We start from the raw sequence: 22,283 nt of genomic DNA, 5'->3' as shown, positions 1-22,283 counted from the left end.
CTTCAGCGGTAACTTTTGCTTTCTTAACTAGTTGTGGATATTGGACAAATTATGCTTCAAAGCTTTAGGTTTACTGTGCAGAAGTTTAAAATGGTTTACTTTTAAACCTTAACCCGAAACCTAAGTTACGATTAGCACTTTTTGTTTGGCAACGTGATCCGGTTGTCTTGTTGTGATTTTGCTTTACACGTTTAAAATAAAACAGTGGCTCTTACAATTGTAGCCTGGTGGACCCATTTTGCTTTCTGGAAATAATGCATGAACCCACGGGATTACAATGCAATTACTCAAACACTTATAATTACAAGTCGAAGACCTGCTCTGAAATAAACGGGCACTTAAAAGAAATACACGGAACAAAATGACGTAATTACAAATAAACCTATAATGGTGACTTATTAAAATAGAGCCGTATTTATAAATAGGGCTAAAATAGCGGGTTCTTATACAAAGAAATTACTAGATAAGATTACGACTGTAAATGTGGGTTCACACAAAACAAAGTAAAACAATATATTTGTTTCAGCACCGTTAGAGTCTTTTACGCTTGGAATTGTCAGAGGGCTCAAGGAAACGAAAGTCTCGCGATGCTAAATATACAGTTCAAACGTCAGGGAGAGTTTCAAAAGGAAAAAGTGGATATTTGAAAACACAGCTAAGGAAATGCAATTCGTCTTGTGTGACACAGATGACAGAATTTGCTGAACATGTGCAATCTATTGTCTGGCCCTGAAAAGATCTGTGTCTGCATATTTCTAGGCTATATCCGTTTTATTGTGAGCACGTCGTTCGTTTGCTAAGACAAAGGCAGTGACTTGGAAGTAATAAAAGTCCCTACAAACAAACTATAAGTTTACTACTTTGGTCACTTGATTATTACAAATAAGGAACATGAAGTATTTTTTATAAAAGCTAGATTCTTCAAAAGCAGTGTTTCTCAAATGATGGGCCACGACTCAAAATTACGTCCCCCCCCCAAAAAAAATAGGGTTTATTTTGGTTCTGAGAATTTGAGAATACAGCGGAATCAATTTGAAGACATTGACATTCGCATTGATTAATGCTGATTTTTCTGTTTTTGCAACTATTTAAAGATAGAAAAGCTGGTCAACTCCAACAGACTTCAATTCTTTCCGTGCGTAAAACACTGATCTTTAGGATTGTAGCATGTCGCCTAAGTTCATATGAAGACCTAGTTTTCCACACATGAAAGTACATAACCTAGTATCATATACTAATACCACGCCATTTTTAGATAAGAATGTTATATGTGTTCGTTGTTGGAAGATTTTGAACATTTTTTCGAAAGTGTTCGCATCAGTGTTATTATGACATCTTCTCTCCTGATTAGTCAAGCTCCCGGTGATTGTGTTCTAATATGTAAAAATAAATACGGAGAGCGCTCACGAAAAGATGGAGTTGTTGAGGCACGTTTCTTGAATAACAACATTCCATGTGATTGAAAAATTCTCACGTGAAATTGTTGTCACCTTTCTGGCGCTAATTAACTAATTTTACTACTAGTAGGCTATTCTGGTATATACAAAATAATAGATTGTTAATGATTGAATTTGTTATATTGGCATATAAAATAAAATTACATTCGTTCTTTACTGCCTTGGCTTCTAGTATCAACTGAAAGAGCTTCAGTTAAAACATTTAACATAAGGGTATGTAAAAGTTTCAAAAATGTAAAGGGCCACTTGCCATTTGCGAAAAGGGGCGTCCAGTCCGACAAACTCCGCCCGTCTTCCTTGACGCCGCAAGTTGTACAACACGGGGTTAAAACACTGTGCTAAAAGAATATTTTATTATTTCTCAATGACTTCTCGTTTCGTAAACGTGAAGCAAGAAGGTGCTTATGGGCCATGCCCTTCAAATATTCGCCATCCATTCATTTTTAATATCTTTAGTAATGATGATAGCCTTTTGTTGTTTTGTTAAACGAAATCTAAAATGGCAGGCCTGGTTGGTGAAAGGTTATTTTTCTAAATAAGAAACGATATCTGTTATTTAGACTTGTAGTATTGTGTTTTAGTCAAGTGAGCAAAGTTCTCGAAAATCAGAGTACGACATCTTGACCAGGGCTGCGGAGTCGGTTAAATATAACCCGATCCGACCAAAAAAAATAAACCGGAGCCGACTCCCAAGTCCGAATTTACGTAACTAAAATAACGTAGATATTCAGACATCCATTTATAGGGGTGTCGTATAATTCATTCACCCACAATAAATGGTTGAAAAATTTTCCACCGTATGCTATTCCACCTTTACAATTTCCAGTTGGCGGCCAATCAGTTTAAAATTTGGTACTGCGCATGCGCATGTCGGACTCAGGACTCAGGTAGTTTTACGTGGTCTTACTCCAGTCCCGAGTCCGACTCCGGCAAAACACACCGATTCCTCGAGTCCCGAGTCCGACTTCGCAGCCCTGATCTTGACTATGTCATTTTAAACTTGCAAATCGCACTTTGTTATGACAATATGCAATTTTCATTAGGCCGCCAACCATTTGGAAAAAGGGGCGTCCAGCCCAAGGAACTCTTTATCAATGCCCTGTTTAGTTGCTCCACCACGCAACGCAACCATGGAAAGTCAACTGGGGCAGGACTTCGTGTGGAAGATCTATAAGTTTAGCAAATTACAATTAGTTTTGAGCTGAAATGTAAACCACACATAACAAGTCTAGTACGAACCTTCGTACCTTGGTACTACGCTGCCTGGTGGTCGAATAATCTGTCTGCCAACCATTGAGATCTCGGGAAAACATTCTAAATATAAAATAATTTAAAGAAATGGAATAAAAATAAAATATAAACGTAAAACAACAAAACACTATCAAAGTAGGTTACCTTAAAAGACGACGTTGCTATTTCCCCTGGGCTGCTGTTAATCACGCCGTTCGTGACCATGTTTCTTGTATCTACTTGTAGGCCTATTACCTTATCTCTCAAAAAGTTTGTATGGCAATATAAAGATTATTGAATAACTGCCGCACTACAGCATCACAAGTATTCCGTTATTGAATAGCTCAGGGATACCGCCGGGAATAGTAAAGCGACATAGGTAAACGCGAAGTTCTGCAGGCCTCAAGTCGATTTCGGGCATCACTGTTCGAATCTGTATGAATCAGGAGAGACTTTGCGGGATGTCGACAGGTATCTTACACCACAATTGCTTTCCGAAACTTCCTTAGCCGTATACCCTCGCCGGCGGTTAATGTTTGGTGACCTTTAAAAATAAGGTCCCCACCTGTAACAAATATTAAAAAATAATTAAAACAGTCTATACTACTTTTTTAGTTTACTAAACAAACTCATTATTAACCCTAAACTTTTTGAAATATAGATACACCCTGTAACGTCTATTCAAGATGCGCACATAATGCAGTAGTCATAGGCAAAGACTGTTTCTTCATGTTGGACTTCCAAGAATACATTTGTTAGGGGGATTTTTGTTTGGTTATAACAAGGATTAACAAAGTATGTGAACACTTTATCTTCGTAGTCAGTCATACATTAGCGTTTCTTTGTTTTAAACAACAGCAAATATGAGCCATCGTGATTCCGCATAAAAATGCAATCTTAACGCCAAAGGAACATCTATAAACTTCGGGTAAGCGCGCTGATCTTTTCAAATTGTAATATCTCTAAAGTTATTAATTACTAAGCCGCAGTTTTAATAAATTAGAATTGCCGTAAGCCATCCAGCACACAAAAGCAAACAAAAAAAAAGAAAAATATTATTTAGTTATATTAATGTAAAATGATAACTAACTACACAACAACAAAATGCATTATAAAACCAGCAAATTTTATTGGGGTGCATCACTGGAGATAAATAACTTTTTTTGAAAAATATTTAATAAAAACACCCAATTTAAATCAAAGTTACTTTACACAAAGACTTAAGTTCAAGTCAAATCATTTTTCCAAATAACTTAGTTCAAATCACTTTGGTCAAAATGTTTAAGTCAAATGAAGTAATTCGAAAACAGAGACTTTAGTGCACTAAGTCATTGGGTTAAGTCATTTCAATACATTGTTAGCATTTCTACTATGAGCTAAAGTTGTTGCGACGTTGTATCACATTTACATTTAATTATACTAGGTTCACATGTCATGTAAAATATGTACAGGTAGTAGCAATGTGTACCTATAGGTATATAATCTTTATAATATTAAATAATATATTTATTAATTAGTTTTTTATATAAATTTACTTGAAACCTCTAAATGTGCTCCTTAAGTTTAGGCCATGGATTATTTTTATATTTTGATAAAATAATATATTGTTGTGGAAATTAAGACGGACAATTAATCAGTGTGCAAATGTATTTCTTGATAAACCTATTTCTTAATAAAATATTGCTGGCTAGCTTTGTTGTGCTGTTTACTTTTGTTCATTATAATATCCAATACATTATTTAATGTTTAATTTTTTATATATATAAGACTTTGACCACTCTAAATGTACCACTGTAGTTTGGACTATGCTTGGTTAAATATTAAAAAAATACTACATTGTTGTGGAATTTAAGATGTGCAGTTAATTAGTTAAAATATTTGAAAACTGTGCATGGGAAAACATTTTTAAAATCAAATTGCACATTAGATTTTATTCACTTTAGTCTCATACAGTGTACGGTAGAACTGACTTAAAGCAATAACTTGACTAAAGTGCACTAAGTCATTGTTTTTAATTTACTGACTTGACTTTTCACAAATGACTTCGGTTGAATTAAATACATTTTGGTACCACTTGGGTATTGAGAACTTAAACTTAGTAAAAGTTGGCTTTCTAATTGTTTCAAGTTTTTTAACACTGAGTGATGTATTATAACTTAACAAAAAAAACATACAAGGTCAGGTGCACTATATGAAAAGGCGATTTTAATTTTCTTCAAATCTTTGTTCCAAATGTGATATAGTATGAAAGTTTATAAAAGTTCCTTCCAAACAAAACATTAAAAATCCCTGATGTTATTATCAATAAAAAATGTCTATTTAATTGAAACTTAAACTTTTTAAAAGAAAAAATATTTTGATCATGGCTTAAAAAAAATTACTCGCAAAGCAAAGTAAACAATTTGTTTAAAGTAAATAAATAAATTAATCAAATTAAAAAGAAGTGGAATGTTTTAAACCAGTACAATGAAAACAAACCAAGAGTATCACCCTGTCTATGCAACACATTTGAATATACAACGTGTTGTCGTTAGTCACTACAGAAAATTAGTCACCCCTCAGTTGTCTTGCAAGTGTTTATCATAAAAGCTACAACACACATTGGAAGCAGTTAATGAAACAAAAGGTTACTGCTATCGTTACTGTTCTATATAAATTACCAGAAGATAAATTGAGTCATTAAGGTCAGTGGGGCTCCATTGTATGAGCAGGACAAAACTTAAGATCAGAATTACAAGTAGGAATATTCTTCAAAACAGTGTCTAAGATAAAATCTAATGATGCAAAAGTTTGTTGCTGTCATATTTTTACTACTAGCTCGCAATCACGTTGGAGAAGGAAGTAAGATCATAAAATTTAGTTTAATTGGACAGATAGATGAAAATAAAAACCAATACCTTAAATTGCAGCTTGCGCTTCAACAATATTTGGCGTGGAAGACAGTTTACTGATTTTATCTGATGATGTGGCTGATGCAAATACAGCAAAACAAAAATGCAATGCACAGGGTGGACATCTTGCTATAGATAATGGACTTAACACAACACTGGCTTTAAAGATGACTCAAAAGTACACTAAAGGTGATGTATTGAAGAAACAAAGCTTTCCATAATAAAACATATATTTAGGAAATTAATACAAAAAAAATTATTTTAAATGTCAGTAAAATTTATTTAAAATCATTTCTTTTTTTAAAATCTCAGTTATTTAATATCTAAAATCAAGTGTACATTGTTCCATTGGGATATCAAAAAAGTTTAGGTGTAAATTCGCACTTACCGGAATACCAACTTAATTATCATTGGAATACATTTTTCTCATCAGATCTCCAGAGGGTAAACATGTACATCCGAAGTGATAATTTCACATGTGCTTATGCTCTTGGTTTTTCTGCACCACCAAATCCAACCAAAGGGAGAACATGGAATCAAGACATCAATCAATTGACATATATAGATTTATTCTTGAGGTTAAGGGTTTACTCGAGGCCCCATGTGTGAAACCAATAAAATGTTTTTAATATTTATATTTTACGTATAACCTAAAATATTCCGATGTTGAATTTTTAGTTAAACAAAAAGCTCTTAATAACCTATTAAATTTTTTATCATATTTTTTTTATTTTTTGTGAAAAATGCATTGTAGTTGCATTTAAATAACAAAAAGAATGGGCTAGTATAGTTAGGCATCCATAAAAATAATTAATTAAAAGCAAAAAATGCTTCATTTTAATTTTTTATCTCTCTAGGCCTGCCGGCAATCATTCTAATATTACATTTTGTAAAAAAGGTACCAACAAATGGAGAATTCAATTAAACGAAAGCTGCACTGTTAACCCAAACAGTAAGTGCAATAGTAAACCAAACATTAAAGATGCATTATGTATATTTTAAATTATGACAAAGAAGTGGGAATAACAAACTGTATTACATAGATTGGGCATTGGATTTTAGATTGTATGGAGGAGATTCAAGCTATGCAACATTAAAAGAAGTTTTTATTTATTATGATGATACTAATGTAATTGTAAATGACAATGCCACAACAAGCCAAAGAAATTCAAGTATACTGAGGAAAACTGATACAGGATTTGGTGTATTTGAAACAAAAGGTCCTTCTATTTATGTTCCAGGTGGGGAGCCCATTAGAATAAAAATGACAATAATAAGAAGCTTGGAATTAAAATAGCTTAAAAAAAGTTATGCATTAAAAACAGTTAATCATTGAAAAATAACAGCCGACTTTTTTATTTTACTTTGCACTATGTTATATATTTTTTTTAATTTAAAAAAACATTAACTAAAACTTGATGTTTGCCTTTTTTTTACTCAACCTAAACTACTATTTGTTTTAGATATTAACATATTTATTGGAGCTCAGTTTGACACAACTTTACAACAATGGTTTTGGAGTGACCAATCACCAGCTATTTTCGATCCACCCAACAATAATTCAATTTGCCAACAGAAAGCTTTCCATTATGGAGATGGTTGGGAACTTGTGGATAAAACATGCACAAGTCAAGCATATTATGCGTGCCAAATAAAATGTAAGTTAGTCACATAAAAGTAAATTTTATATATATACTTATATATATTTCTGTTGGGAAAAAAACAGTATATTAAAAGGTGTAAAATATTGCATAAAAAATATTACCACAAAAATGTCAATAAAATCCTGTTTTGCTGCTCAACGTTGCAGTTACTGCAACAGCACATCTGTTAACTTGTAATTCGACCAGCATTATGGTTGGGTGGAGTGACTATTTTAAAGAGACTTTATCTTCAGTCGGAAAACAATGGGAAGCTACAGTAAGCAAGATAAACATTTCACAATAAAGACTAGGAGAGAACATTAACTGCTTTTAACACAGGTTCTGATTGCTTTCAATGACCAAACAATTGCAAATGAAGTGCAATATTCCAACCTTCAACATAATGTATCAGGGTTACCACCAAGAACAAGCTATAACATTACGGTAAACAGTGTGACTAACATTATAAACAAAAAATAAAAAACATAAAATAATATTGTATAGAATAAATGAAAATATATGCTTATAGCGTTTAACCAATACCATATTGTTGTAGGTTAAAGCAAGTTTTAAAGGATGCAGCAACTTCAGCGTTGAAACAAAAACGCAAACCATAACAGGCCTAGGAAAGCCAGACCCTATTAGCGGTGCAAGCGTAACAAACTTTATTACATGTACCATTGTGTTTGCATGGAGTATAGGTGCAAATGAAATAATTGTGAGTACCAAATTTATGCTATTGAACAGAATTAAAAATGTCTTGAAGAAACAAAATATTGCTTTATTAATAAATTCACAAATAAAAAGTAGTTTTGGTGAAAAAATATGTATGTTTTTTAAAATAGCACATTGTTTTATTAACATTACGTGATTTAAAAAAATAGCACTAATAATTTTAAAAAGAAATGGAAATTTATTAATGCTTTACTGGTAATATGTTGTTCTAACGTTCTGTTTTAACCCGTTTAAAAAAAATCAATTACTTTCATAGCAGAAATGTCTTACAGAAAAGGATGAATAAATGTATATTTTATTTAAACTGTATACTATTAATAGATTGTTGGAAAAAGTTTGGTGAATAGAACAAGTTACGTCTTAACTGACCAACAAGTTAGTAGTTATACAATTCCAATAACTCATCACACAAATGGAAGAGAGATTCATTTTGAGGTGAGAAAACTCTTAAGATATTAATAGCAAAACAGAATTTGGCAATAAAGTTGGTATTTCGATATTTATTCAACCAGAGCTTGGATAAATTATGTATTTTATCTGCAAATTCGAAAATGTCAATGAATATAGGAAAATTTGTTCTTTTACTGGTGCAAATACTGCAAAAATATATAGTGCGCCAAACAAAGTATTATAAACAGTTAAAAAACAAGATCATTTTTTTATTCACTAACAAAACGTTACAGCTCTTGGAGAACTTATTCATGATTTTGCATTTTATACATAACACAATGTTTGTAAGTTTTTAAAGAAATTTTTTAAGAACCTGTTTTTCAAAAATATTGTTCTTTAATATAGTGCTTTATGCTCTGTTGTATTTTTTTATGACATACTGTGATTGACAGTCGAACAGCAGTTTGTAAAGTGTGGTGGCTGTTGATGCTATTTAATACTAACCATTCTACACAGATAACAGCAACAAACTGTGAAGGAGCAAGTCGTACAGAAAATGTTTCTGGGTCATGCATAGCACCAATTTCGACAACTGTACCAACCAGCACACAAACAACACTAACTCCTACAGCGACTACATCCGGTAAACCTAGTACATCCACCAATCTCACTGCAACAGACGCCCATGTGGAAAGCACACAATACACAACTGATATTCGCTCTACACATTTTGTTAATACCATTACATCACCCATAACCCTTATTACAAGCAATCAACAGGCAACTAAAGAAAACAGTGTCAAAGGTATGAAGGAACATATTAGTCCAGGAATTAATTAGAACAAAATTAAAAAGAAAAAAATTCTTCAAAAATTCTCAGTATTGCTTTTAAATTAACCAAAAATATATGTAATTCGACCATAATTTATCACACACAGTATATCAGCCATCAAATATGTTTATAAATGTATGTATTTAATACTGACTATTTAACACCCAGATGAAACCATTTTGCCAAGTATTGGAGGAGCAATTGGTTGCTTTGTAATGGTTATACTCATTATTCTTCTGTTCCTGGTCTACAAACGGTAAAGTAACAATGATTGTTAAATAATTTTTATCTCCTTTTATTATTAATGTGTCAACATTAAAAGCTTCTGTTCCCTTATAGACATCGAAGGCAACAGAAACATACAAAGAAGTCAGAATTAGCTCTGATGGTTCAGATGAAAGGTAAATTGCAAGGCACAGAATTTTTTCATTTGGTTTTAATAAATATATTTCGACAGAGAAAAGGGACAACTATGAAAACACACTAATACAACCAGTGCCAACCTCAAAAGCAGTTCTTAACCTCTTTGAACTTTATCTACAAGAAAGTAATTGTGACTTTCAAACATTTAAGGATGAATTTAAGGCGAGTATATATAATTACTTTTAGAAACTTTTCATTACATTTGTTGTGTTTAAGGCTGACAACATAAAATTTGAATTAATTGGAAGATTACACAATAGGTCACTGAAACGTTGGCAAATTTATTAGAAATCTTCATCGGATTTAAGCAATCTTTTAATTGATACAAAACAGTTTTTTGCCGTATAAAAGTTGAACTTGCCGTCATTATTTTTAATGTACCAGGTTATTGAACAAAGCAGTAAAAGTTTGGATGTGTCCAATGAAGTTTCACAAAGAGTGGGGAGCATAAAAAAGAACAGATACCGAAACATCTTTTCATGTAAGTGTAACACTGTTAGAATTTACAGACACCATGAATACACTAATGTTTAATGTTCAGATGATCATGCAAGGGTGGTCTTAACAGGAAGTAATCGCAGTGATTACATCAATGCAGGATATATTGATGTAAGTGGATACGTCATTAAGATCTAACTCTTGCAGTGAATTGTTTACCATGGCTTTAGTATCAAACCAAGTGTACTAAAAAAATATCTAATTTAAAAACACGTCTATTTTGGGGTAGGTTATTGTTAAAAGTTACTAAAGTACATAATAACTTACTTGTTTAGGGTTACAATCAAGAAAGAAAGTTTATTGCAACACAAGGCCCAACTTCAGCAACTGTTGACGACTTTTGGTTAATGGTTTGGCAACAGAATGTTTCGATCATTTTGATGCTCACAAATCTAATAGAAAAACAAAAAGTAATTTTACTGTGACTTTAAACTTCCAAGTTGTTGCACTTTTTTCTAGTAATTATCAAATCTGATTGCTAAAAGATATCACTATTTTTCATGGAAAGGTTAAATGTGAAAAGTATTGGCCCAATTTGGGGGAAACGTGCGAAGCTGGAAACATTACTGCAAGAACTATCGATGAAAATAAAATGAACGGAATAGTGTGCAAAACTATGCAAGTTACACATGAAACGGTAAAATAAAATTGTTTTACTAACCTAGAAACTACAGCTTGAAAGCAAAAGTGTTTAAATAGGAAACCCGGAAATTAATTCATTTCCAATACACAACTTGGCCTGACCATGGAGTACCATCTACAACCTCAAACATGATTTATTTAAGGAAAATGGTTGAAGAAAGACATGACAAGCATAACCCAATTATTGTACATTGCAGGTTAGCCAGAAAACTAAGTATCTCTCTGTTACTATTAACAAAACTTCAAGAAAAACCTAAATAAACAAAAAAAGGGTACAAAACTGTTTAATGACTCTTTGGCTGGCAGAATAGTGAAATTTAATAATTACCACGGCAAAATTGTGATTTGAGGGTTGCACATAGACGCAAAAAAAATTAAATTTAAATTTTTTCATCATAAATATTTTTTGTACCAAATTCTTTGGTTTTCTGGCCAATTCTTTGGCCAACATAGTTGGCAAGTCGCCAGCATTCTTACGATTGATGACTGTACTTTTCTAAAGATATTGCTTGAATTCCCTAAATGTGCTGCTGCCACCAGGCATAGTATATACTGAAAATAAGTTCTGGTATTTATTTGTTTGTCCGAAGTTTTGGCTACCTATCCAGGAAGCCTTCATCAGGGAATGTAACACAAGTGGTGGTGCTTGGGTGTTTGCTTGGTGCTGTTATATTCCCTGATGAAGGCTTCCTGGATAAGTAGGTGACACATCAGACAAACAAATAAATATCAGATATCAGATGAACTTATTTTGGGTACAATAAAACAGTTTCACCAAAATTAATAGATTAAATACTGGCACATTTCGCTTTTTAATTAACCTGAACAATATTCAAATTGTTTGATTGTGAAAATCAGGTAAAACTAATGTAATAATGCATAACCCTTTCAGTGCTGGGGTTGGCAGGACTGGGACCTACATTGCTTTGGACAATTTGTTTGATGAGCTGGCAGAAAACAGTAAAGTGAATGTTCAACAGAAAGTTTTGGAAATGAGGAAAAATAGAACTAACATGGTTCAAACTTGGGTATGTCGCCCCTAACAAATAGTTGGCAGGTTTTCACAAAACTATCAAAGATGATTAAAAATTAGAATCTTAAAAGTTGAACATAGTTATCTTTGTATTACCAAAATTTAGATTTTTGAATTAACAGGTAGTACAATTAACAATTTCTACATTTAATCTAATAATACATTTCATTAAGTGTGTGTGACATGAAACTGTAGCAAACATCAATAATACAGGGATGTTTAATACAACTGAAAAACCCATAAGTCACTTAACTAGGCTTTGGCTTGCAGGCACAGTACACATTCATATACAGGATACTTGCAGAGCAGGAAAATTTACCGGACTTTGACAGAAGTTCAAGTGAATTCCAAGCAATGGCCGACTCTGAACTGTTAGTAACTCTGCAATAAATGGAATAAGTAAACAAAACAAAAATAAAGAGCTTTACACCTTTTATAGAATGGAACTAGCAATGGAAGAGTTTAAAGTACTGTCAAATTGGAAATATGGACATAAATGGGAAAACAGCATTTCATTATCACCAACTTGTAAGTGAAAATAGTATTTAAAACAAGCAAAGAAAAACCTAACATACAAACTTTATTTCAATTAGATGCTGACAACAGGATTTTGATTCAGAACAATAAGTCAGGAACAACAGTAGAAATGAATGCATCACTAATTTCTGTAAATATAGTTTGCTCTATTATACACAAATAAATGATATCTGCTATGCCTGTGCAGTGCACAGTTAGAAGCATGGCATGTGAATATTGAACAAATCTAAAATGATTTTGTACAATATACTGATTGAAATATTCTTATCCCTTTTATATTTGATTCATTGCTTTATTATTCATTGCTTTATTTGGGTATTTTATATTAATTAGATGATTTATTTGCGTTTTGTATTTTTTTAGAGTGCAATTGGAACAATTATTGCAGTAAATTCCCCGAGTACACATGACAGTCTTGACAATTTTTGGAAGTTAGTCATTTATAATAGAGTTGCTGTCGTTGTCTGTATTGGGAGTAATGTAGGTGCACATACTATAAAGTACTACTTTGCTGACACAACAAAATATATTGTTATATTTTAAGCAGGTGTTGGACTTGGAAAATGATGATATTGTAACAGCTCAACAAACCACTGATACTGGCCCAAACTGGACAAGCAGCAAATATTTTATTACCCAAGCCTCATCACACTGGCAAAGTGTAGGATATACAATGAGATACGATATATAATAATATATATATATTTTTTAAATGTGATTTAACCTACAGATTAACCTAATACTTAATTCCAGCAATTAGTGTAATACATTAAATTCCAGCTAAGTCATACATTAGAACTATTAAGTGTATATCCAAATAGATTTAGGAAAAATATGTTGTTTGAGTACTTGGGTACACTATGCACGGATCTGTAAAGTAGCTTAATAACAAATTGCAAAGCCAACAATTGCATCCCATCTCTTATTAAGTAATGCTTGAAATGCTTCTCAGTCCCATTAACTCAAGATGATACAAGCTTGTATCGAAACGTCTTAATCAAAATGCTGTCGATTTACTCGCCCTTTTTGGCTTTGAAATTTATCATCAAGCTATGTTGTTTGAAGTTCAATAATACAGCTTTACAGAGTATTTATATAAAAGTCGTTACCTATTTCATGTAAAAGGTTTAATGAAAAATTAATATGCCAAAAAAAAGGTATTAGTTAATAAAGTTTGTGCCTTAATCTACAGCGACAAGCAATTCATGAGGTAAAAATCTTTAAATAGACATTAATAGGTGTCGTATTTAATCGAAATCATGATTAAACTATGGTTGGCAAAGATGACTCAATAAAATATTGCAACAACATATGATTCCAGAAACCTGTTGAGGTGAATGTGATGCAAGTTGATGAAAAATGGATTCAATCATCGACAGCCATGGATACGTTTGCAGTTATTGTTCAGGTGATAAAGGTCATGAAACAGACACAAGAAAATGACGATCCAGTACTTGTTTGTTGCAGGTAAATTTTATCCTATTATAAAACAAAAATACAACATAGTAATATAGGCCATAATAGTTAGAAATAATTAGATTTTCCTCAAGTAAACATATTTTATTTAGACCACGAGTAAAACCGCAGTATTTTAATTGTTTTCATATCACAATACTTTTTGAATAATAAACGTGTATTTAATACATGTATTAGATTACTTATATATAAACTTAATGTTACACTTTAAACCAGTAAAAAAAAATCGCAACCAGGATTCAAAATGTGAGATAGTCAAGCACATGGATAGTCATTTACGTTTGTTTTGTTTTCAGAGATGGTTGTACGAAAACTGGAACTCTTATTGCAATAATAAACATCGTTGAGCGGCTTAAATCGGAAAGCAGGGTTGATATTTTCAGAACTATCAAAGACCTGAGAGATATGAGACCAAGGATGGTTGACAACTTGGTTTGTTATACATTCTTAGCCATACCAACTTAAATATAGAAAGAGGTTACAATTAAAACTTTGGTAAAACTTGCTAGAAATAACTTGTAACCAAAAGACAAAAATGACAATAGTCATTATTAAAACGTCTATAATAGATAAGTGTAATTAGGTCACACGTTTTGAAATTAAACTTGACTGATTTACAGGAAGACTACAAAACGTGCCACAAGTTCACATCAGAATACATCAAAAACTCAAGCATTTACGTCAATACCTAAAAATGAAAGTAGTTCGCCCCCCCAAAATTTCCTTTTTAAACAAGTCTTACTAATTGAAAAAATACCCGACATCTGGCTGCACTGGTGTTTTATAATTCACATTTTTTCTGAGACTCTTTGTTTTATTTAGTTTTGGCGCGTGTTGCGTGAATTTAAATTGTGTAACGCTTCAAAAGTGTCGCTTGTCGCGCAATTTTCCTAATATTTTATTTTACTGTATTTGTTTGTGAAAATTGATAATAACCTTGTCATTAATCTTTTTTTCTCTGTGTTAAATCTGGCTACGAAAAAAGGCCATTTGCGCTCTTTCAAAAGTGAAAAAGCTGACACTAAATAGAGGCACGAACCGAACAGGCCTGGTTTCGGGTCTACATGGCCCCATTATTTAAATTATTTTTTCCGTATCTAAATCGTGAAATCAAGATATATTTTACCTCACGAAGATGTGATTACAAAATGATATATAAAAATAAGATTTTTAAATTATTTTAATCGTGAAATGTTTAGCCATGAAGATGTTTTCTACTTTGCGTGATAAATGCTGGGGTAGTTATTGCAATGTTTAGAAGAGCCGACCAGTATTGTAATAATTTTACTGTGTACAAATGACTTTTTTTTACCGGATTTAAGTCTTTTAGGCAAATTGACTTGACTTAAATTCAAGTGCTGTAATTCATTATAGATTTCAGTGAAATTGGGTTATCTTTAACAATGATTCGTAAAAAGCCCAACTTGCTATTTGGTTCGTTTTTGATGTGACCGATGCGAAACATTGGTCAGATTAGAAAGTGTTTATCGATTTTAAAGGTGTAATATTTGATTTGGAAAACAATGAATTGCGTGACTTGTTAGGGCAATGAACGGGACTTGACCTTGGTAACAACTAATGACTTTGACTTAAGTTGTTTTATGTATGTCTTGTTTAAAACAATAGCCAGTCGAACTTCAAAGAGGTAATACCGGGCTTCATGCAGCGTGTATAAAAATCTATAAGCTTAATACAAATATTGGACAAACAACACATTGACGACCGCCATGTTGGAAGTGTGCGAAATATTTACTTTTAACTTTGCGATCCTTGAAACGTTTTTTTTCGTTTTTGTAATTGCTCGGTATTCTGCTACCATCTTTTTTAAATGTGTTATATTACACCTATATTTTGTTTCTCATCTGAGTGCATCTTTTACGGCAATTTATACCATTAGACAGGGATGTCCGATAACTCGGATAGGACCCGATAGATACCGGAGTCGTAGATTTCAACTCGTAGGCCTATATACTATGGGAATTATAAGCAGTGGTGGGATTCAAATTTTTTGTCAGCCGGTTCTATCACAAACGTCATATTTTTTAGCCGGTTCTGTTACAAGAAGTCATATTTTTTAGCCGGTTCTGTTACAAAAAGTCATATTTTTCGGCAATAATTAGAGTAGTTGCAGGTTGGAACTGACTGAATCTCATCACTGCTATTGCTAACAGCCACACTAAAAGTAAAAGCAGCAGTCATCTCTTGACTTGCACTTGTGACGCAACAATGCAATTTTCAGACAAACTACCAAAAAGGACAATTATTACAATTATAAGAAATTAACTGTATTTTACGTGCGAACTTGAGCATTGCATTGCAATTATAAAAAAAAAAGTGAATTTTTCAGATAAGTTGCAAAATTCCATTGCCAGTAACCAGTAATGCTAACCGGTTCGCTGATCTCATAAAATGTCGTAAGACCGTTCGATAGAACCGGTGCGAACCGGCTGAATCCGACCACTGATTATAAGCCATGTTTTGTGACACAAAGAAGTAGTGAAAGGTAAATTTATCAAAAAATAGTAGGTCACAACTAATGGTATTTGTACTTTTTAACTTTAAAGCAGTTTTAAGCCTAGTAACTTGGGAAAATTATATTTGGACGCTTTAATTTAATCTATTTTGTTTTTTGAGAATAGAACTACGCTATTCTAGGCATCGACCGCGATACTTTTTCCAAAATATCGGGTTTGGGAATAAAATGTCGAGTAGCGCACATCCCCACCGCCAACTAAATTTTCTGCCTCATGTTCAACTAATGTTCAAAAAGAGGGAGCAAAAACAACAGGCAAAATTTCAGAGATCAACATTCTGGTTTATTTGACGAAGCTTTCGGTTAGTAATTCGATAATCACCGGGTTGATTACATAATACAGGAGCTAGAAGGTGCGACTCGTGGATAACATAAAGTAGGAATAATACACTCTTAAGCGTTCCTTCGGTCACTTGGACACAGCGTGTTCAGCGTTCCTGCAATCACTTGGACGTAACAACGGCTAGCGGTTCGGGGGCTTCCCCCAAGCGCGAGCGCGTTGACGTGGCTTTTTATGATTGGCTAATGGCGTATAATGTAGAATCGCGAGGGCTTCGGGTGCTTATTACAACAGACGGGGTTTGGGAAACTTGTAAGGCCGCTATAATGTACACGCGCTTTATACACACGGACAGGGGAATTACCATTTACAACAATTGGGCGACTACGCAGTTCGTGACGTCACTCGGCACTTGTGACGTCAGCGGCGGGTATTTTTTGTTTTTTCTCACAATGCAGCAAAATAACGAGGGGCGAAGAACCGAAAACACGCGTATAAAGCAACAACAACAACACAAACCATCGGCTACGTCATTATGTGACGTCACTAAACGCCACGCCAGAATGCTACGTCATCACAAGCGCGCGAAGGTTCGATAATTTGGCTCTCCAGGGGGGCGGCGAAAGAAAAAGGTTACAATTAATAGTGATTTGTTTTTCGACGAGAATATTTACAGCAGGGTTCAGGCGCGAAAAAAAATACACAAGGCACGGAAAAACTTTTTTTCATTGACGAAGGAAAAGCGAAAAAACAGCGGGAATGAGTGAGAAAAAGGGTTTCGGTGGTTTTTGGTCGTTTTTAGTGCAATCCGCAACGGCTGCAAGTTGCGGCAATTTGTGGTAAGGTCAGGAAAAACGAACGGAGGCGCTCACGACTCGCCAGCAGCACCAGATGTCGATTCGGTGTCGGCGTCAGGGGCATCACCGTCCTCTGAAGCCTCCATCTGAAGGCGATATCGTGACGATTTGGTGCTGCGGTAATCGGTGCCTCCCCTCCTGAAATACAAGTCGGAAAATTAACGAAGGAAAAGAGTATAGTTTTTATCGTTTTTTTTTCTTGTTTGAGTTTGGGGCAGTTGCTTTTCACACTTGTGGCGCTTTCAATAAAACGGAAATTAAAACTATTAAACCAAAGTGTACAAAACCTTTTGACAAAAGTACAGCATCCGGTAAGATTTCGTAAATCCTACAAGCAAAAGTAGTTGAAAAATTGGATATCAAAACAATGATGGCGAACACGTAACATGATCTTAAAAAAGTTATTTCACTCATTAAGTAAAAGGTTAGAACACGTCAATTTTACCATAAGTTACAGATTTTATGCTTTAATCAAAGTTTAATTTATTCTGAAACAAGGCAAAATATTAACGTTATTTCGTTTGTAAGTTGTCGTTTTAAAGTTGTACTCTGATCGAGTGGTAAATGTTACTCACAGCAAGCAAACTACCAATCTCGCTTGCAAATTAAAAAACCAACAAGTCTAATCACATTCACATCAGTTCACTGTGCAGGGCTCGAAACTGGGCCGGTCCGGCTTCAAATTTCGAGCACTGCTTGTCGAGCAAAATAATAAGGATGTTGTTTTGTTGAAATCAATGTTAGGTGAGTGAGGTAATTGGCCTGAGAAGTGTGCGCGGGTGCAGATGATTGAAAAGCGATCGAGCGGTTGGAATCCAAACCAGGGAGGCGCAGAACACGGTTGTTGTTAGAAAAATAGCAAAAAAATGTAGAGGTACAGTTTAGGATCATAATGATTGGGGGTTGAAGTAAGCTAAGAATACCAAAGCCCAAACAGAAGTAGGTAGCATTTTGAACGTTTCGAATATCTGTTTATTCATTTTCAACATATTGAGATGGTCATGTTGAAAATGAATAAAGATTTATTCGAAACGTTCAAAATGATGCCTACATCTGTATGAGCTTGATATTCTTACTTCGAGATACAGTTATGTTCCTGACACTTAAAATGCAGGGTCAAGTAATTGGGGCATTACCTTTTCCTAGATAAAAAGAGTTTTACAGCTTCAAGCCTTTCACTTGACTGCCTGTAAAGGTTTTTAATATTAAAATCTTAAAATTGAGACCTAATATAGCAACAAACTAACAGGCAATTTAATGGCATAGTGTGTGAAATTTGCTGGTATTTATAAGCGAAAGTATAAAAGCGTAGCGATTTACGTCACATTTAGGTTTTTATATAAGCTTTCGATCTAAGTTTAAAAAGCCAATCGCACGCAGGGCTCAAAAAGTCCAAGTTAAGCGCATTTCTAGCCCTGCTGTGTCTACTGTGGCCGCAGCTACTTGATGTCACGTAGGAAGCGAATAACAATTAGTCATGCTTGCGATGAAACTAGAGGCAACATGCATGACGTGCTAACATCGGGCGGCTTATCACCGAGACTAGTCAGAGTAAGCGTAATTAACACCAGGGTCGGAAAAGTTACTTGGGTTTCGCTCATTTTTTACCTTGAAGCTCTTTGTAAATATTTGATTAAAGGCCAAGAATAAATCACAACATGGCTTGGTACATTATTGAACAGTAAACTAAAAACACGTATACCATTATATAAATAAATGCCTGGATTTTGATGTTATCTTCGTTTTACATTAAACTTTACAAATTGGGTTTTCGCACTTTGGAAATACTTAAATATGCGACAGAACTTTCTTTAATCATCAAAGAGCGTTGATATTTTTGTGTTGTAAGACTTTTGTTTTAAAACCTCCATCTATAACAGAGAAATTAGTTCACTGTGTCAGACACTTCACGTCAAAATGTTATTTCAGGGTAAATAAAAAATAAAAACAGCATCACCGCAAAACAAAAGCAAATACACGCCACGTCATCAAACATATTATGACGTGGCGCCGCGTCACAGAGAAAATCGGCGGGCTATTAGTGATGCAAGGAAAAATAAAAGGGCAAATCACCGGAAAACCAAAAGGGGGGCATTATTATTATTATTAATATCAACAACAATAGTAAAGTAACAATGATTGGTTGTTGCCATGCACGCGAGCGGTCGTCATGGTTACCTCCACGCTCTACTCCTCTTCGTCATGGTCTGACGCGCCCGCGTCATAGGCCTTGCCCTTGGCCTGCATTTTGCTTTTGCCTCCATAAGTGCTCAGACCGGCGCCCCTGATGCAACAAGTGAGCATTGTTACGTAACCGAGCGTCGCGCGCGACCACACTCATTGATGATGACGTCACAATACCACCAAAGGGTTTTGACGTCACACACAAGAAGAGTCAAAAAGCTTTTGCTTCTTCCAAATCGAAGCGACGGAGGTGTGAAGGCAAAATCGGGAATATTTCTTTTTTAAATATTTCTCCGTGTGCTGAGTGGATATGACGTCACGCGAATGTGACGTCACGCCGAATGGTGAAAATAAATCCGAAGCAAAAAAAAACAAAAAAAGAGAGAAAAAAGCCAGCAACGAAAAAACGCCTCTCTAAAAGAGTGAAAAATCTACCGGGCCGAAGGCGAGCAAGCGGCCCAACGTCATCAATGACGTCATGTCTAAACAAACAGGGTTAGTGTCGACACCAAGGGGTGACGTCACTACGAATGGATGACGTACCTTAGCTTGCTACGCAGCTGGTTGATCTCGCGCTGGTAAGTCTCGTTTTGTTCGGAGACGTCGTCTAAGTCCCGCTGCAGTTTGCGCTTTCCCGCGTTCGCCCTGGACACTTCCTCCTCGGCGTCGTCCAGTTGACGTTTGAGAGTTTTCACGCGAGAGTTGATCTTGTCGACCTGGGGGCGCGGTAAGGGGTTCATTAGGGGAAGCTTGGGGTAGTTTATAAGCAGATATTGTCTAGATTTGCGTTATACACTACACAGACTGGAATTTTTACGCTGGGAATGAAAATAACGGGACAAACAGAGATATATCCCAATGTTCAGCGTTGAAAAATTGATCTTGTTGACCTTGGGACGCGGTAAGGGGTAATTAGGGGTAAATTAAGGCAATATAAGAGCAGAAACCGTATATATAGGGGTTTAGACACTACACAAACCGGAATTTTATTTTTTATAAGAGATATACTTCAATGTTTAGTGTTACAAGGTCATTTAGTCGACATGAGCGCGGTAGGGGGTTAGGGGTTGTACAACAAAATATAAAGGCGACGGACTTAAACACTACACAAACTGGAATAATGGGAGGTAAAGTTTGACAAAGTGAAGCTACGTCCGAATTTAACTAGTGAACATTTTACCAACAAACGTAACTTTGAACAGGCGAGCAAACTTTCATTTTAAAGAGCGCAGTAGAAGCAGAAATAGATGAGCCGGTCACCTGTTCCTTGTATTGGTCGGCGTGTCTTCTCTCATCCTCAATCTGCATCAGAGTTTCCTTCATTTTCTTCTCGGTACGACGAACCAGCTTGTTGGCAGCAGCGCGTTCCCTGTAATACATCCACAACACATTAACTCGTGCTGGCATTGGAAGCAGGGTTGCCATTCCGTGCTTGTTACTACGATTTGTGCTTGTTACTTAGGAGCGTGCTTATTTTTGATTTGCTTGAACCCTGGAATCTATTAATTATTACAAAGCCAACTATTTTGAATGTTAATAATATTGTTTTGTTTTTTTACTTTCTCTCCTAATCTAAGTCAGTCATTCTATAAAATGTTAAGAAAACTATATCATCCTATAAAAATACTGGCCTTGACTAGATCAGAAAAGTCCTAAGAAAATTCGCTTTAAAGTCAATGTCGTCATTTACTTGCAAGAGCGGGAATATATCTTGTTTAAAAACATTTCGTTCAATGTTGCACTGAATATGTGATAATGGAAATCACCTTGACCCTTGCAAGATAAAATCGACCTTAATTCCTGATCAGTAACAGCAAAATACTCTAGCAAAGCTGGCAAAATTAGGTCAGACATTGATTTTCATTTAAATTAAGATATATTGACGATGCCTTTGCTGGCGAAATATTATATATATAAATATTATATATACTTTTAAGATTACAAAATAAATGGCGACCTTAATTCCTGATCAGCAACATCAGAATAATCTAGCAATTCAGGTCAGACAATGATTTTCATTTCAATTAAGAAAAACTAACGATGTCTTTGCTAGCGAAATATATATCTATAACTATATAAGATTGCAAGATAAACGTCGACCTAAATTCCTGATCAGTCACAGAGGAATACCCTAGCAAAGCTAGCAATTCGTATCAGCTAATGAAGTTCATTTTAATTAAGATATACTGACAATGCATTTGCTGGCGAAATAATACACCTTTTATTAGCGTCAGGGCTGAATTGCTCTACATTTTATCAACGTTTTCCAGCAAGAAATCACTCCACCGACCTGGACTCCTGTTCCAGTTGTTCATCCATGCTGTTCATCTTGGACTCGAGTGCGGCGATGGCGTGCTTCTGCTTGGTGCTGATCGTTTGTTCCATCTCAGACAACTTCAGCTTCAAGTCCTTGTTCTGCCTCTCCAGCGACATCTTGTGCTGCTCGTGCTTCTGGTTGCTCGAACGCTCGACTGCCAACTCGTTCTGGTACTGCTCGTTTTGAGCCTAAAAACGAAGATAGAGGTTAAAATTTAGGGGGTTGTTAAACTTTTTTTAACGCGGAATCCTGAATAAAATGTTGGTTTGCGTGGACTAGGGTGGACGTGAGGTTTTCAGAGATTACGTCATACTACAAGTTGATT

The 22,283-nt window shown here is 34.7% G+C and overlaps 2 protein-coding genes across 3 annotated transcripts in view; one reads left to right on the top strand and one right to left on the bottom strand.

Moving 5' to 3' along the window:
- The first annotated feature begins 8,915 nt into the window (after positions 1-8,915).
- Positions 8,916-14,479, top strand: LOC146139305 (receptor-type tyrosine-protein phosphatase epsilon-like). The gene is made up of 10 exons (XM_083392390.1): positions 8,916-8,989; positions 9,518-9,579; positions 10,143-10,210; positions 10,375-10,442; positions 10,885-10,938; positions 11,634-11,769; positions 12,045-12,149; positions 13,633-13,778; positions 14,084-14,219; positions 14,408-14,479. Exons 1-10 carry the CDS (start codon positions 8,916-8,918, stop codon positions 14,477-14,479), a joined length of 921 nt encoding a protein of 306 aa, XP_083248516.1.
- Positions 14,480-16,587: 2,108 nt separating this feature from the next.
- LOC146139304 (myosin-10-like) overlaps positions 16,588-22,283 on the bottom strand; it is a 52,931-nt gene continuing 47,235 nt past the window's right edge. For both annotated transcript variants that reach the window (XM_083392379.1, XM_083392380.1), the window contains 4 exons: positions 21,932-22,146; positions 20,902-21,010; positions 20,185-20,357; positions 16,588-17,595 (listed from right to left, as the gene is read on the bottom strand). In XM_083392379.1, coding sequence (XP_083248505.1) covers positions 17,469-17,595; positions 20,185-20,357; positions 20,902-21,010; positions 21,932-22,146 — 624 coding nt within the window. In that variant the 3' untranslated portion in view covers positions 16,588-17,468. The remainder of the gene's footprint in view (positions 17,596-20,184; positions 20,358-20,901; positions 21,011-21,931; positions 22,147-22,283) is intronic.

Source organism: Ascidiella aspersa, chromosome 6, assembly GCF_963924565.1.
Source record: "Ascidiella aspersa chromosome 6, kaAscAspe10.2, whole genome shotgun sequence".
In the NCBI taxonomy this organism is placed as follows: domain Eukaryota; kingdom Metazoa; phylum Chordata; class Ascidiacea; order Phlebobranchia; family Ascidiidae; genus Ascidiella; species Ascidiella aspersa.
The sequence above is the reverse complement of the archived record's forward strand: the minus strand, read 5'-3'. Positions and strand labels throughout refer to the sequence as shown.

Coding starts and splice junctions, on each gene's coding strand:
- LOC146139305 (XM_083392390.1), top strand. CDS start 8,916: ATGCATAGCACCAATTTCGACAACTGTACCAACCAGCACACAAACAAC. Junction 10,211..10,374: donor TCAATGCAGGATATATTGAT/GTAAGTGGATAC, acceptor TTACTTGTTTAG/GGTTACAATCAAGAAAGAAA. Junction 11,770..12,044: donor CTAACATGGTTCAAACTTGG/GTATGTCGCCCC, acceptor TTTGGCTTGCAG/GCACAGTACACATTCATATA.